Genomic DNA, 13,537 nt, shown 5'->3' with positions numbered 1-13,537 from the left:
AAAAAAATACATATATATTCAGTTCTGCAAACTTTTTTCCAGGAAAAGCAGTGTGAATTTTGGGGCTTACCCTTCAAGTCTTCCAAGGAGGGAGGCTCCCAAAACCACACTATCCTYTTACCTGGAGAGGTGCTCTAACCTGTTGGCATGTGGATGCATCCAGTACAAGAGCACCATAAAACACAACCCAACACTGACAACCAGATCAGCTCACTTTTAAAGCAATCTCTTCCCTTTCCTCAGCACCTTCGAGCTACATACCCCCTACTCCGTTTCCTGAAACATTGTCCCCAAAACCACCTTTTAAATTGGAAGAGATTCAGGAAACGACCTCCCATCCATTTCTTTTGAACTATCCCTTGCCTCTGCTACTGCTTCTGCTATTTGCAGCAGTCTTTATAGCACTTTCAGCCTGAAGATGAACTAGAAGTCTACAAGGTAGCTTCCACTGGGTAAAACTCCATCCAAATTCTAAACAACCAAGGGATTTGGGATAAATAACTGAATCAAAACCCAATGATTCCATGTCTTCAGGTTGCCTATTATCATCATGCTCCCATGTAATTTTGAGGCTGATAAAGTAGAAAAAGCAACTCATTCAGAGAGGACAAAGGCTATCAAATCTATTTAAAAATATACATATATATATACACACACACACACACACCGCACCTTGATCCAGCCTTTTGCTATTTATATTTCACTCAAATAAGATGTAGTAATCACTGCAGAATACTTGCCAAGAATCGAGTGTTTTCTGTTCTCTCTCAACTGCAGATCCTAGTAGGAGGTCAGCTGGAACGTGTGTGTAATAGGGATTCCCAGCTACTAGCAACTGTGAGCCAGTACTGAAAAGAAAAAAAAGGAAAAAAAGAAAGAAAAGAAAGCCTGACTGTCTATGCATGAAAATTAATAAGCTATGCTAAGGTGAATGGATCCGTGTACCTGGGAGACTTTGCAGCATTATGGTCTCAAGGAACAGAAGCCCAACCCTGAAAGAAGATCAGCATCTTCTGTGACATGCCTGCACTTCCAGTGCTGTCTTCAATGCCTCTGTCTACAGTAAAGTAGAGCTAATTTGCACAAGCCTAAAATCCCTCTTTCTTGCTTCTAAACTGGCAGGGACAGCAATGAAAACAGAATTGCAACAAGACATGCCCTTCCAGGGCCCCATTTATTGAGTGAATACAAAAATAATCATGTGAGTGCAGAGGCACAATAATCCGCTCCACGGTGAAAAGCCACCTTGGGTTAGCAGTAAACAGAGTGTTTACAGCACCTTGTAAACAGATCTCTTTACAAGCAGGAAGCATATTGAAACATGGTGCACACTGGATTAAAAGTTCCCTGTCGCAGCAATACTTCACACATCTTATCCGGCAAGTTCAAAACACTTCACAAAAGGTGAGAACTCCCTCTGTTCCATTTTACAGAGGGGAGCACACRTGATACCAACAAAACACAGGGAACTTACAGTGTAAAGAGTTGAAAAAGAGCCACATCATTCTCAGAGGATGACAGCTCACCTCTTGTTAGGGTTGTTTTGCAGTGAAAAATAATGGCCAAAGCTATTTTGCATTATGGAAAAGTTTTATAAATGACTACTCTTCTACCGCAACCTGTTGCACAGTTGAATAAAAAATATATATATATATATATACTTTTTGTTCTTAATACAGTACATGGCATTTCTCCTAAATTGCACCAGAAGTAAATTTGGAAGCACTTTCAGTTTGTCTTATAGGCAAATGGGAAAGAAAAACAAGTCAGACAGGCTTTCAATCTCCTTTCCATCTCTGTCCCGTGTTTTATCCCCACCCTTTCACATCTCCGAGTCCACATACATTCCATTAATCAAGTAATCCACTTGCGTGTAATCCTTCTTTTTGTAGCTCTCATAGGCCTGCATAAGGAAGAGAACTATAACAGTTATGAAAAACAACGTACCAAATAAAAGCACTGCAAGAAGCGAACTTTTGTCTACCAAGTACTGAGTCAGAGGCTCAGCAGCAATRAGAAGATACTCATTGTCTGCATCCCGAGTTCCTGCAAGGCCTGAAGCTGTTGTTACAGGTGCGCTCGCTGGAGCTGTGGTCATACGCTTCGTCGAGGGAACGTGAGACATTGACTTGATCTCATGTCCAATTGTAGCTTCTATCGTAGGTGCAGTTGTTAAAACCATTGCACTTGTCGTAGAGCCCAGAAAAGTAGTCRATTTATTCAAGGATGTTGTGGCTGTACTTTCTTCTGGCTCTGGATTTAGTGACGTGATGTCAGGTACTGGATTACTGGACCGTGAACTCGCTGAAGTAGTGAGCGCAGCAGTACGAGCAGCAGCAGCAGACGACGATGTTTGGGCATCCTGAGGGACGAGGGTGGTTGCTGCTGTCTTTGTGCTCTGTACCTTTGGGCCAACTCCAACAGTGGTGACACTACCAGAGGGGGTAGTGCTGGCTGTGGTGGTAGCTGGCTTGAACTGCTCCGTTGGAGGCATTTGAGTACCTGCTTCAGAAGCAACAGCAAGGGGAGAAGGGGATTCTGATATTGAACTATTTCCTGATTTTTCCGTGGTGGTCACAGGCTTGGTAATGTTGTTGGATATGGAAGCAGCGACACTATCATAAGTGGGAGAAGAGGCAGTGAAAGGCATGGCTTTAGTAAGGGCGCCACCAGAACCTTCAGTGGCATTTGTAGCCTTGACACTTGTTCCAGGAGCTGTAGTGAAGACAGTTGTATTTGTACCAATTGTGGCTGCAGCAGTGCTGGTAGTCACTGTGGTGGTGGCAGCATTAGTTGCAGTTGTTTTCCCTGGGTTTGTTGTTCTAGCATCTCTTACAACCCTAAGCAACCGCCTTGAGTGAATCTTGCGAGTCCAACCGGTTGAGGAAAGCAGGTTTTCTACATTGTGCTGGTCAACCATTGCATTCACCATCTCCTCTGTCTGCTCTGGATACCTTTGGTGATGAAACAGGTCTGTTTTCCTTTTCCTAAAGGCAATTTCTTTAAAAAGACAAAACCAAAGAGTTTCAAAAGAAGAATTAATAAAGCTCTCAAGTCCAAATCTGATCTCATGCCCACACGCAAACCAGAACAGACATTCTGAAGAAGATGCAGCACGACTGGAATAAATCAGTCCTGAAGTCAGCAAGAACATGAAAACGCAGACCCCTGCCTTTATTGCGCATAATTCTGGGGTTACCCTTTACACCACAGACCTTTGGCATTTTCCCAACTAGGGAATTAATTCCCAAAAGGGGTGTGATGAGCTACAGAGCTAGAACGCAGAAGCATTTTCTCAACAGAAGCAGCATTGCAAACGCCAGTTTGACCTGTGAAAGCTCCTGAGATGATTCCTCAAGCTCTCGTATGGTTACATAGCACCAACACAGCCTTCGATTCATACTTTTCACCTCAAAATTAACTGGAAATTTCCACTTACACCTGTACGCTTCAGGAGAATTTCCTTCAGAACTAGTGATCTGGATTTCTAGTAACAATCTCATCTACTTATCACAGAACTAGTTGCAAAGTCCCAGAGAAACCTCTGCCAACCCAAAAGAACCCTGAACAAGCTCTGTCCTTTTTCTCGTTCGCTTTTTGGTTTTAAAGCTTGTGTACAGCAAACTCTTGAAACATACTTCAGAAGATGGATTCCCCAATTACCAACAAGTTCCATTTTGCTACTGTGTCACTTTTAATTAAAATCGAAGACTCTGGTATGGAAAGTCACAATGAACAATTGCTACTAACCCCGCTCTGATTATACAAGCAGTCTGCTGCCTCTGGAAGTCTCAGGAAAACCAACACCAAGCCATTTCCCTTTCTCTTAAAAATATAAATACATCTGCTATGCCTTTATTTTCCAAAGGACAGAGTGTAGGGCGTAAATGGCATGAACGAATGATGCCTTTAACATGGAGAGGCCAATAAAGGTGACTCAAAGACACACCATACACATGTAAATGCCAGAGTTACAACAAGGCTAGAAAAGCAATTCTTCCCATTGTCCGAGTCTAGCTACAGGATCATCCTGCAGGCATTTCATGACCCATCTACCCTCAGCTGGAAGCTAGCCAGGGTCTAAGTGTAGGCATTTAAGGTAAAAGCACCGGATCTTAGATTCTGCAGGAACCTGCAGTATGGCATTACCTCCAAGCAGATCTTTGATGTCCTGTTCTCCAGCATCCTGACACGCACTTAGATGGCGACACTGCAAGAGGATACAGTGATTCTGGTAGGGCACGGACCAATTGCAGTGGCGATTACCTAAAAACAGCAGAGGGCAAATAAGCAGCTAAGCAAAACTGAACCCCCAAAATCCCATATGCCAAAATAAAATTTACCTTAGTAKGGCTATTAAAAGCCATACCTGACCAAAGAACACTCTTTCAAACAAAATAAGAAAATGGATTGCTACACACAGTTTAGTAAGTATGCTCTACTTCATGGCTGTGACACCAAGAAAAATTGAAGAATGAAAAAGCTGACAGCTGGAAGGCTGTCCTTAAAGGATCTTGACTCAAGCTTGGTGAAAATAATTGAAAAAGCAAAGAAATCAACAGCAGCTTCAAGTCCATCTACAGAACTCCCTACTTTTCTCCTTGGGAGAAATGCCCCCTAAAGAGGGCAATTTGCTCACACAGATAGGGACAAAGAGACAGAGCACTACAGCTTGGATAGACTCCATCTAAATGCTTGCATTTATCTGAAATGTCTTAATGAGAAGAAAAAAGAAAGTGAGCTGAACCTTAGGTGACACCCATCTCTTCTGACGGGAGATGGCTCTTACCTCAGTGCCTGGAGTTGGGTAGAAATTCATTTCTCATCTGCTGATCGATACCATTGTCCAGGGATGCCATCACAGAAATTGTCTTTTAGTATGTCAGATCCCAACATGAGCTAAATCAGCTCATGTAAGTCATCACAGCAGGAATTCCCTTTCCTGGCATCCCTTCTAATCTGTTAATTTGTTTCAGTATGTGTCTGCACACACACAACCAAACTTTGAGGGAAGGAATAATTCCCCTCTAATCAGCACTGCTGAGATGGTATCTCAAACGCTGTGCCTGGTTTTGGGCTTCCCAGCACAACGGGGAGGGGAAGAAAAGAAAAGAAAAGAAAAGAAAAGAAAAGAAGTTGTTGACACACTGGAGTGAGTCCAGCACAGGTAACCTAGACAGCTGTGGGGGCTGGAGAATGCGATGAACAAGAAGAGCCTGAGAGAAGTTCAGCCTGAAGAACAGAAGGCGAAGAGGAAATCCCATTGCTGTCCCCAGCCACCTAGTGGAAGGCAAGAGAGAAGATGGAGCCCAGTTTTTGTTGGTGGTGCAAAGAGATAGCGTGAGAGGCAACAGACAAGTTGCAACACAGGAAAGTCCAGCTAAACATAAGGAAGAAAATGTTTCCACCACTAGGGCGGTCAAACACTGGACCAGGGGCCCAGAGAGGCCGGACACTCTCCATCAGGCATTGAGCAGCCTGATCTAAGTTGGTTCTACTTTGAGCAGGGACCAGAGACCTCAAAACATCCCTTCCTGCCTAAATTATGCTGTGATTCTATGCAGTATCTTATCAGCATATAATTAATTTCTGGTACTAGGAAGTAACATGTGCTGTAAAAAGGAAACACAGGAGAAGATAACAGTGATCAGTCTGGGATGAAGCAGATGTGTGTCCAAGTGGCCACCCATCAGTGGATTACAGGGGACTCGAGTGTATGATGGTAGGAGAAATTCATTTTTGTGTTTTGTTAGAAATGTGAGAAAGGGCAGAGCACAGGCACATGTGGTACATCTGGCTATATTTAAAGCTCTTATCTACAAAGCCAATTACCTCACTGAGGATTAAAGCCATGGGGAGCTTGAAATTTTCATAATAAAACATTTACATTACCACAGTTATTAAAAGTGCTTCTGGAAAATTTATGAACTTAGAGAGATCTCCCTACCACCAACTGCATTCTGCTTTGACAGCCCTAAAGAAACCAGGAAAGTGGAATTTTACTGGCTTGGAAAAAGGTTAAGCAAGTGACTGAAACTATTCAAACCCTTTAAGAATTGGTACTTAAAAGTCAAAAGCAATAAAATGAAGAACTTCAGCAGTTGCACAGAGMAGGAGACAGACCATCAGCCCTCAACAAATTAAAATCCACTTCTCATATAGAAATGAATACGTTCAGATGTGCTCTGATTTCCAATGCCACCTCCTTACCCCACGCTTTATGAGCCATGCAAGTGCAGAATCACAGGCCATCTATTGTAAATCATATCATTTCTCACTTGGGAAGGCAAAACCAAAAAAACAGCAGCATTTCTTCTGTTTTGGCTACATATCTAAGTTCAGAAAGGTCAAGACAATAATGGGGTCAGAGTGGTTAAAGCACCCCAGGTTCTGCTGCCATCAGGACTGTATCCAGCTGCCCAAGATCTCACGGTTGCTTCCCAGAACAACCAAATATCTCTTTACAGCTGAACTGACTATGCTCCCTTTGACATAAATCCAGGGCAAGGCTCCAAATCATATCTCCATTGCGAGACACTTGTCATCCAGCCATTCTTTTTTTGCTCGCTTCCAAGTAGGAAGAGAGTGGGGTGAAAAAAGAAACTGGAAGGACAACAAAAGCTATTCCAAGACATTTTGAGAAGACACCATGTGGGCAACAGACACCAGGGTCTTGCTGCTAACTTTATTTCATTTTTAGACCTGCTGTTATTGCAAAGAAGTCTCAGCTTCCAAAGCAGGATAGCAAAAATTCCCACAGGCAGGTGGATGCAAAGCATGCAGGTGTCTTGCAGTAAGGTGGGAGCAAGGATATTTGCTTGTGCAGACATGTCATATCGTCCCTTTATTTTCCCCAGAGGGTACCGGATGATCCAAAAATACTACCAAGGTGGCTCTGCTCTCTGAGATGTTCCCATACAGACCCAGACTGGTCACCACAGACGAAGCTTGGGAGAACTCTGAATACAGCCGGGGATGCAAAGGGAAGAGCACGAGTCTACTCCACTTCCCAAATGTGGTTTCAATTGTGCTCATTAGGCATCTGGGAATTACGGTTTGCCAGACCCTTGCCAAGAAGGGCACTTTCTCCATCACATATCACTTACCCTAGCAGCATCTGGAGGCTTCGATCCATTGTGTTAGACAACATATACCGGTCCCAGAGTTACTACCCATGCTGTCAGCCCTAGAGAGTTTTGCTGCTTTTGCTAGCATAAAATTGAAGTGTCAGACTGTCTCATGACATGGGTACAGTTGTACTGTGACATCTTCCTGTCTCTGTAAGGAAAGAAAGCTGCTTCTGAAGTCAGGTACCCTTATATTAGTTTAACTGCACATCCTGGCCTCCGGTGTGGCTATCAGAAGGCTTTGCTGCAATAGCTAGAACAGCAACCATCCCCTGTCTGCAGCACACATCGGAGATGTGGATGCACTGGCCAAAGAGGCTCTTCTCGTGATACTTATAGTTCTTCTCTAAGCTAGATATATTATATCAGCCAGGGGTCTGCTGATGCAAATTACATCTAYTGAAGGGAGCTTAATCAGCTAGGAATGTTATTTTTCCATTCCTCTAAGCAACGTAACTATGAAGACATCTCCCCACACAACCTTGGCCTAGAACTTAAAATTATAATACTTTAAAAATAATAACCACTGCTCCTTTACTGACAGTTACATATGTTTCAGTGCTGATGTCTAGGACTCTCAAGCCTCATATTTGTAATGAAATAGCAAAAAGGCACAAAAATAAACACATTTGGGGAGGGCAGGAGCTGAGCATGAGAGCCATAAAGTTGATCTTAAAATCTAAAGCTAATCATAAAAAACCAAAACACCCTAAAAAAAAAAAAAAAGTCCAGGCCCTTCTCTCCAGATGATCTCTCAGCACGTGGTATATATTTGTGTGGGGAGTCTGTATCTTATTAGTCTTCCCTCAGACACCACCTTGGGCAACAGACAGGAATGAAACTGCTTCAGCTGGTTCAATACAGCACATAAAACCTGGTAAGAACAGGCTGTACTTTGGGGTTTAATTTTAAATTGCTTCCTAAAGAGGGGCCCACGTCACTTAATTCTACAGGCTTACCCACCTCTGCCCGAAGCTAACGCTCAGCTAGCCTCATTCTGTAAGAAACCCCAAGTCAAGAGAGAACAAGGTGAAGAGTATGGAAAACCAGCTGACGTCAGCAACAGGGTGAAGCGTGTACTCGGACTGTCTCCCTTCCCAACCCTGATCAGACTAATTTCCTTATGTCCCTCAGCTTCCTCCTCCGGCAGAGGCAGCTGATAGCACCTTTTCTACCCTCACAAAAATACTGTGAGGTTAAGATGACATTTGCACAGTGTTTGCAGATTCTCAGGTGGAGGACACAAACATGTAGTATTACAGACCCTACATGTCAGTAGAGTCAGCATGAACATGTGATCTCTGTCTGGTTTATCACTTGAAAAAGCAGAAGCTAAAGTTTTCTGAGCTCTGATGCCTGGGAGACAAATCCATTCCTATTTAACCTCCTAAACTAGAAGCTTAATTTGTCATGGTGCTTTCCACTGCAAAGGGATAGAGGAAAACCACATTGTTAAAATAAAGGTCTGAAAACTCTGGGCATTAAAAAAAAGGCATCTTGATGATGTTTTATCAATCTGAGTTCTAAAAGAAATGTCAGACATTCATCCACCTGAGCTAAATTCTCACCTGTACCATAGCAGTCTGATTCTTTGCAGGTACTAGAAGTCTTCCCATGTGGCTAGGTAAGTTAGGGTCCTTAGTAAGAACACCTCGGACTCATTTAAGAGTTTAAAGCTTTTTAAAGACAACTCAGAGGGAGACATCTCAGAGGAAGACTAGAGGAAGACTCTGATCTCCCTGGTCCTGTTTAACCCCTGGCTCAGTTGCAGGATAATTAACAACTGGTTTCTTCTAAGGCAGAAGGACACAAATACCAGCGAGAAAAGACTACTCATTCCAGTACAGCTGTCTACTACAGCGCTGTTCACTTGCAAACATCTGGTGGCATGGAGCGATCAGCCTTTAAGTTAAGTGACCTAACACCATTTGCACGCTACCAGCGCACAYCAAGCGCACATGCATGCTGTTTCTTACGGAAGCTAGAAAGGCCCTGGGAAATGGTTGCTCTGGATTCAATTTAACTAAAGCTGTCAGAAATTATTTAGTGCCACAGGACTGCACACAGAAGCCATAATTGTAAATGCCTGTAAGCAACCCGAGTTAGAAAGGATAGTTGTCAGGGGAGCAGAAGGGACCTTTAAGGAAGAAAAAAACCCAGCTGGAATTTCTGCTAAAGGGCAATAGCCTCACCTGAAGCAGCTGGGCCTTTACAAGCTTGCCTGCATTGCTTTTCTGTTGTCAGCCTGTTTATTTGCACTACGCGGGCTCCTCTCTCTTTCAGGACAGAAACTCTGTTCTCACATATACAGAAGGAAATCAGCAGGAAGAACACAATGGCAGTCCACATCTTCAAGGCTGGCCTTGCAGGGAAGCTTCTCTTCTCAGGAGCCGGTAGTACAGGAGGATGTTTTCCTATATCACTCTCGGATCCAGTGTGATATACCTATTTTTAAAAAAGAAAATAATCAATTTATACCAAAAGTTTGCACCTGAAGTGTTTTATTAAACCCACTTCTATCAATAGGCATGAAAGGGTTTGCAAAACAAAGGCAAGTATTATTACATACAATATATAGGCAATGAAGCAGAGAGCGGAAAAGACTATTCCCAAATTCACACAGAGGATCTTTCTTTGGAAAGGGTACTTTGCTCTCCCTTCTTCAGACCCCGACAGAGAACAACTCTTAACTCAAAAGCTGCAGGCAGTAGGTTATACTGTCTTCCTTTAGCTTCCCCAAGATCCCAAGGTGAAGAAGTTTTAAAGAAACACGATGCATCTTCTACAGTCAATAACGCCATCAAGAATAGAAAGAGCTCTGTTGTCTGTTACTCCGATTTCATTTGGAGGATCTACCTGACTACTGTCAAACCAAATCCTAGTGGGGCTACAAAACAGCACCAGGAGGAGCAGCAGCATGTGAAAGGTGGAAAGAGGATACTTCTTTTGAAATTGGTTCACACATTTCTGGGATGTTAATTGACACCTCRACACAACAAATACACAGGAGGCAGCTAATGCGGGTGCAGAACTGCACATGGCTAATCAGGGCTTCAGAGTCGGACAGGCTGGGGGGCTTAGCTTTTGGTTTGCTCTTAAAGATTGTTCCCAGGTTCAGCAGAAGGGTTTTCACCAGCTCGAGCACACTGATAATACAGGGATCCACAAGCTTGGAATATACCTAGAACCTGGCCCCGCTTTTACACCAAATCAGTCAAACCAAGCATTAAGGCTTGGTTCATTCTTGCTTTGATTTTCTTGCTGATTGCAAAAGCTATTAAAAACTTTTTAATTCAAAACAAGCAAAAGCCAAAAACTCATGTCTTTTAAGCGACTACACAGGTGCAGCAGCTGCTACTGAAGAAGTTTCACACCCACAGTGGTCTTCATTTCCCCACGCAACACAGTAAATACACAATGTCTTTCCTTCATCACCACTACACACAAGACACTTCTGTCCCCACAGATGGGCTCTCGCCCTTGAAGCCATTGGAGCAGCTCCCATGGACTTCAGTGCATTTCAGAGCAGATCCTCACCTTCTGCCTGGATTTACCCTGGTGTTTTCAAGACTTTTTAAAGTTTTATGTAAGCGAGTACTTCCAAACAGTCCAGCCTGGACCAGACTAATTGCTTGGTCTCTTCCCTAAGGAGCTTTTAAGGGCAACTCTCCTCCTCACCGAAGCAAGCCTCAGTCCTCATGCTGCAGCTGGGAAAAGAAATCTCATGGCCTTCAAAGAGTGTTGAGGTTCAGCTTTGCCAGACAGCTCAGAAGGGTACGTGACTCTGCAGCTGAAGACGCACAGTTCATAACACAGAGAATGAGCAGCATGTACGAATGGTATAAATAGCACAGTAAAAACCATCCAGTCTCTTAGGCAATTAAGACCCTGATTTAGCCATCCATGCAAGAAGGTTTGCCCTGCGCTCTCTCTGGCCCAGACTGTACTTGTGAATTTAAGAGTCTGAGTTAGAGCCTCTGGATTCCAATAAAGTCCAGGTAACACTTATCAGCTTCGATTTCCAAATTGCCACATTTTGATGTCTCAACCACTGAACTTTTGTTTCCAAGTCTTATCCTTGCCTTGCTTCATAAAGCCCTGAACAGGGTAACAGAGTTTTAGCCTCAGAACTACCCYGCCTGGAAAAGGGCAAAGTATAAATGGTTTAGCCCAGTTTTCACAGAGGACACACAACATGCAAGTCCACATTGGACTATCCAGGTCACAGATAGGGACAAAACTTGATATTAAATTGCAGTGCCTCAAATTCAGCATCCCTAATCACCCTACTTGTTCCCTAAGGAAGTGCAACATGCTCCCCAAAGCTGCCTTCCTGCCAACCTTAAATTTATTCTGGTAAAGAGAGCTATTCTGCACCCAAAAGCCCTTGAAAATGTATTAAGCATTTCTACATCTTCTGCACTCCCAAAGATCAGGGGAGCCTGAAAAGGAAAGGATGGTGGGGGACTTGCACCCCTGACCTCAGCCTGCACACTGCTCTGTGGCTTTCTCCCTGGAGGAAATACCAGCAGCATCACACTGGCTTTGCGCAAGCAGGTCTCTCTCCAGCCAGAGGCTCATGCCTTGGTTTTCCCACCTGGCAGCTAGAAACATTTCCGAGTCTGACTTGGCAAGAGAAGCCTTGGCAGGGAAAGGAAGATCACCAGCCCCATCTAGCCCTGCGTGCCAGGGACTGCGCCTGCTTTCCAGCTAGCACCAGCTTGACTAGGATCCCACTCCCATTCCACACCAGTATGCGCAGTGCAGACCCGCTCACACCAGCTCAAATGTCCGGCCCTGCCACGCTGCATCAGCGAGAAACCCCCCGACCTGCCCCCATGCAAGGCACAGCACTGGCAAACCGACACCGAGCAGGTGCGTGCATTTAGATAAACGGGGTGGAGTTCTTTGATGGGACCACAGACTTCCCGATTTTCTCTTTTTCTTAAACGAGAAACAGATGGAGACAGCCTATCTGCCTCTAAGACAGGGAGCAAGAGCCAACACAAGGATCCAAAGGCACCAATGGGAAAAAAAATGAAAAGCAACATTTGCGTTTTACTCTTTCTGCCTCATCACTTGCTTTTCCAAGTGAATGTTAGCTGGAGCTGCAACAGATTTGCTGCGGGAGAGGAGACAACCTGTGTGACACACACAACACAGCCCCCCATGACACGGTACACTAGGATCGGCTGCTCAGGAAAGCAGCCCCGCTTTTACAATGGGATAATGTGCGTTTGAGTTATTCAGCCAAGGAAACTTTCATGTTTTTCCCTACTGTTCAGAAGAATTACAAGATGCTGCCACAAGTTTGCCTTAGCGTTTTGCATTGCCGTCAGCCTAACATATTCCGTAGTTTAATCATTGCAAACTCCAACTGGGAAGACACGGAAGACAGGAAGGGAGGATGGGAAATACTCTGTCTGAAAGAGACCTTCTCCTCGAGCTGACAGATCCTTATTGCTGACGGACAGCAAGTTTGCACTTTCAACTCTGAATCCTTCAACTTACAGTAAGCGATCCGAGTTCCTTCACTGACACTGTAGGTATCCCACGAAGACAGTCRGAACACCATTTATCAGTCTGCACATCCATCAGGCTATGCGGAAACAAYTGCAGTTTTTGTTAAGTTCACAGACCACAGGCAGAGATTTAGCAAATATCAGGAAAAAATAAATAAATGCAGCACAAAGAGCAAGTTTTACATTTTAAAGAGAGTCCTGCTTATGTTTGCAATACCTTTTCAGCAGAAAAAGACTTATATGTATAATACTTTATAGCCTTCATCAGCCTAACGTACAGCATCCAGTATTTCTATGAATTCATGAATACAAATAGAGAGTTTTATTATTATAGATTGTTTCTTGCTTTACTAACATCTTTGTAGTCATAGCAACTACCCCCCAAAGGATAAACATCTCCAATTACATTTTGCAAATGCAGACACCGCAGCATTTCACAGTTAAAATCTCAGCCCTTCAGGACCAATAAAGCCATCCTAAACAATCTTAACTGACCCAAGAACTAATACATTTGTAAGATCACATGTTGATCACACTCGAGGTCTAGAAACTGTTATATTAAAACAGCCGTCTGTCCACTATGCACACTATTCCCCAACCAAGTTAAGCCACCAGAAGTCCTTCCCATCACAGCTGACTTGGGTCCCCCTTAACCGCCACAGCTCCAGGGGAGCGCGAAAGCCCAAAGTCCTCTTCCCTCTTCCAAGGCGACCGGCAGCCTTTCCAGGTTAGGAAAGCACCAGTTACTGGGGAAGCTCTAAGGACAGACGTGAGGTCTATCTGGCTTCAGCATCCAAATTAGCACCTTGCCCACAACGAGCTCTTCTCAGAAGGAAGCTATGGCCAAGGAGCCTTCTACTTGTTAAGTGTTAAACTGCTGAAATGAGT

At 43.9% G+C, this 13,537-nt stretch overlaps 1 protein-coding gene across 5 annotated transcripts in view; it reads right to left on the bottom strand.

Moving 5' to 3' along the window:
* Positions 1–709: 709 nt before the first annotated feature.
* The window catches only part of LOC112962703 (uncharacterized protein C11orf24-like), a 32,913-nt gene continuing 20,085 nt past the window's right edge, over positions 710–13,537 (bottom strand). For 3 of the 5 annotated variants that reach the window (XM_026059112.1, XM_026059114.1, XM_026059115.1), the window contains 3 exons: positions 9,320–9,572; positions 4,150–4,266; positions 1,132–3,000 (listed from right to left, as the gene is read on the bottom strand). In XM_026059112.1, coding sequence (XP_025914897.1) covers positions 1,823–3,000; positions 4,150–4,266; positions 9,320–9,572 — 1,548 coding nt within the window. In that variant the 3' untranslated portion in view covers positions 1,132–1,822. Of the gene's footprint in view, positions 849–1,131; positions 3,001–4,149; positions 4,267–9,319; positions 9,573–12,638; positions 12,658–13,537 lie in introns of those variants that run through there. The other 2 variants (XM_026059113.1, XM_026059116.1) reach the window with 2 other exon arrangements.

The sequence above is a fragment of the Apteryx rowi genome, unplaced genomic scaffold (genome assembly GCF_003343035.1).
Source record: "Apteryx rowi isolate R43461 unplaced genomic scaffold, aptRow1 scaffold_152, whole genome shotgun sequence".
Classification (NCBI taxonomy): domain Eukaryota; kingdom Metazoa; phylum Chordata; class Aves; order Apterygiformes; family Apterygidae; genus Apteryx; species Apteryx rowi.
Note: the sequence above shows the minus strand (reverse complement) of the source record. Positions and strands in the feature narration are given on the sequence as shown.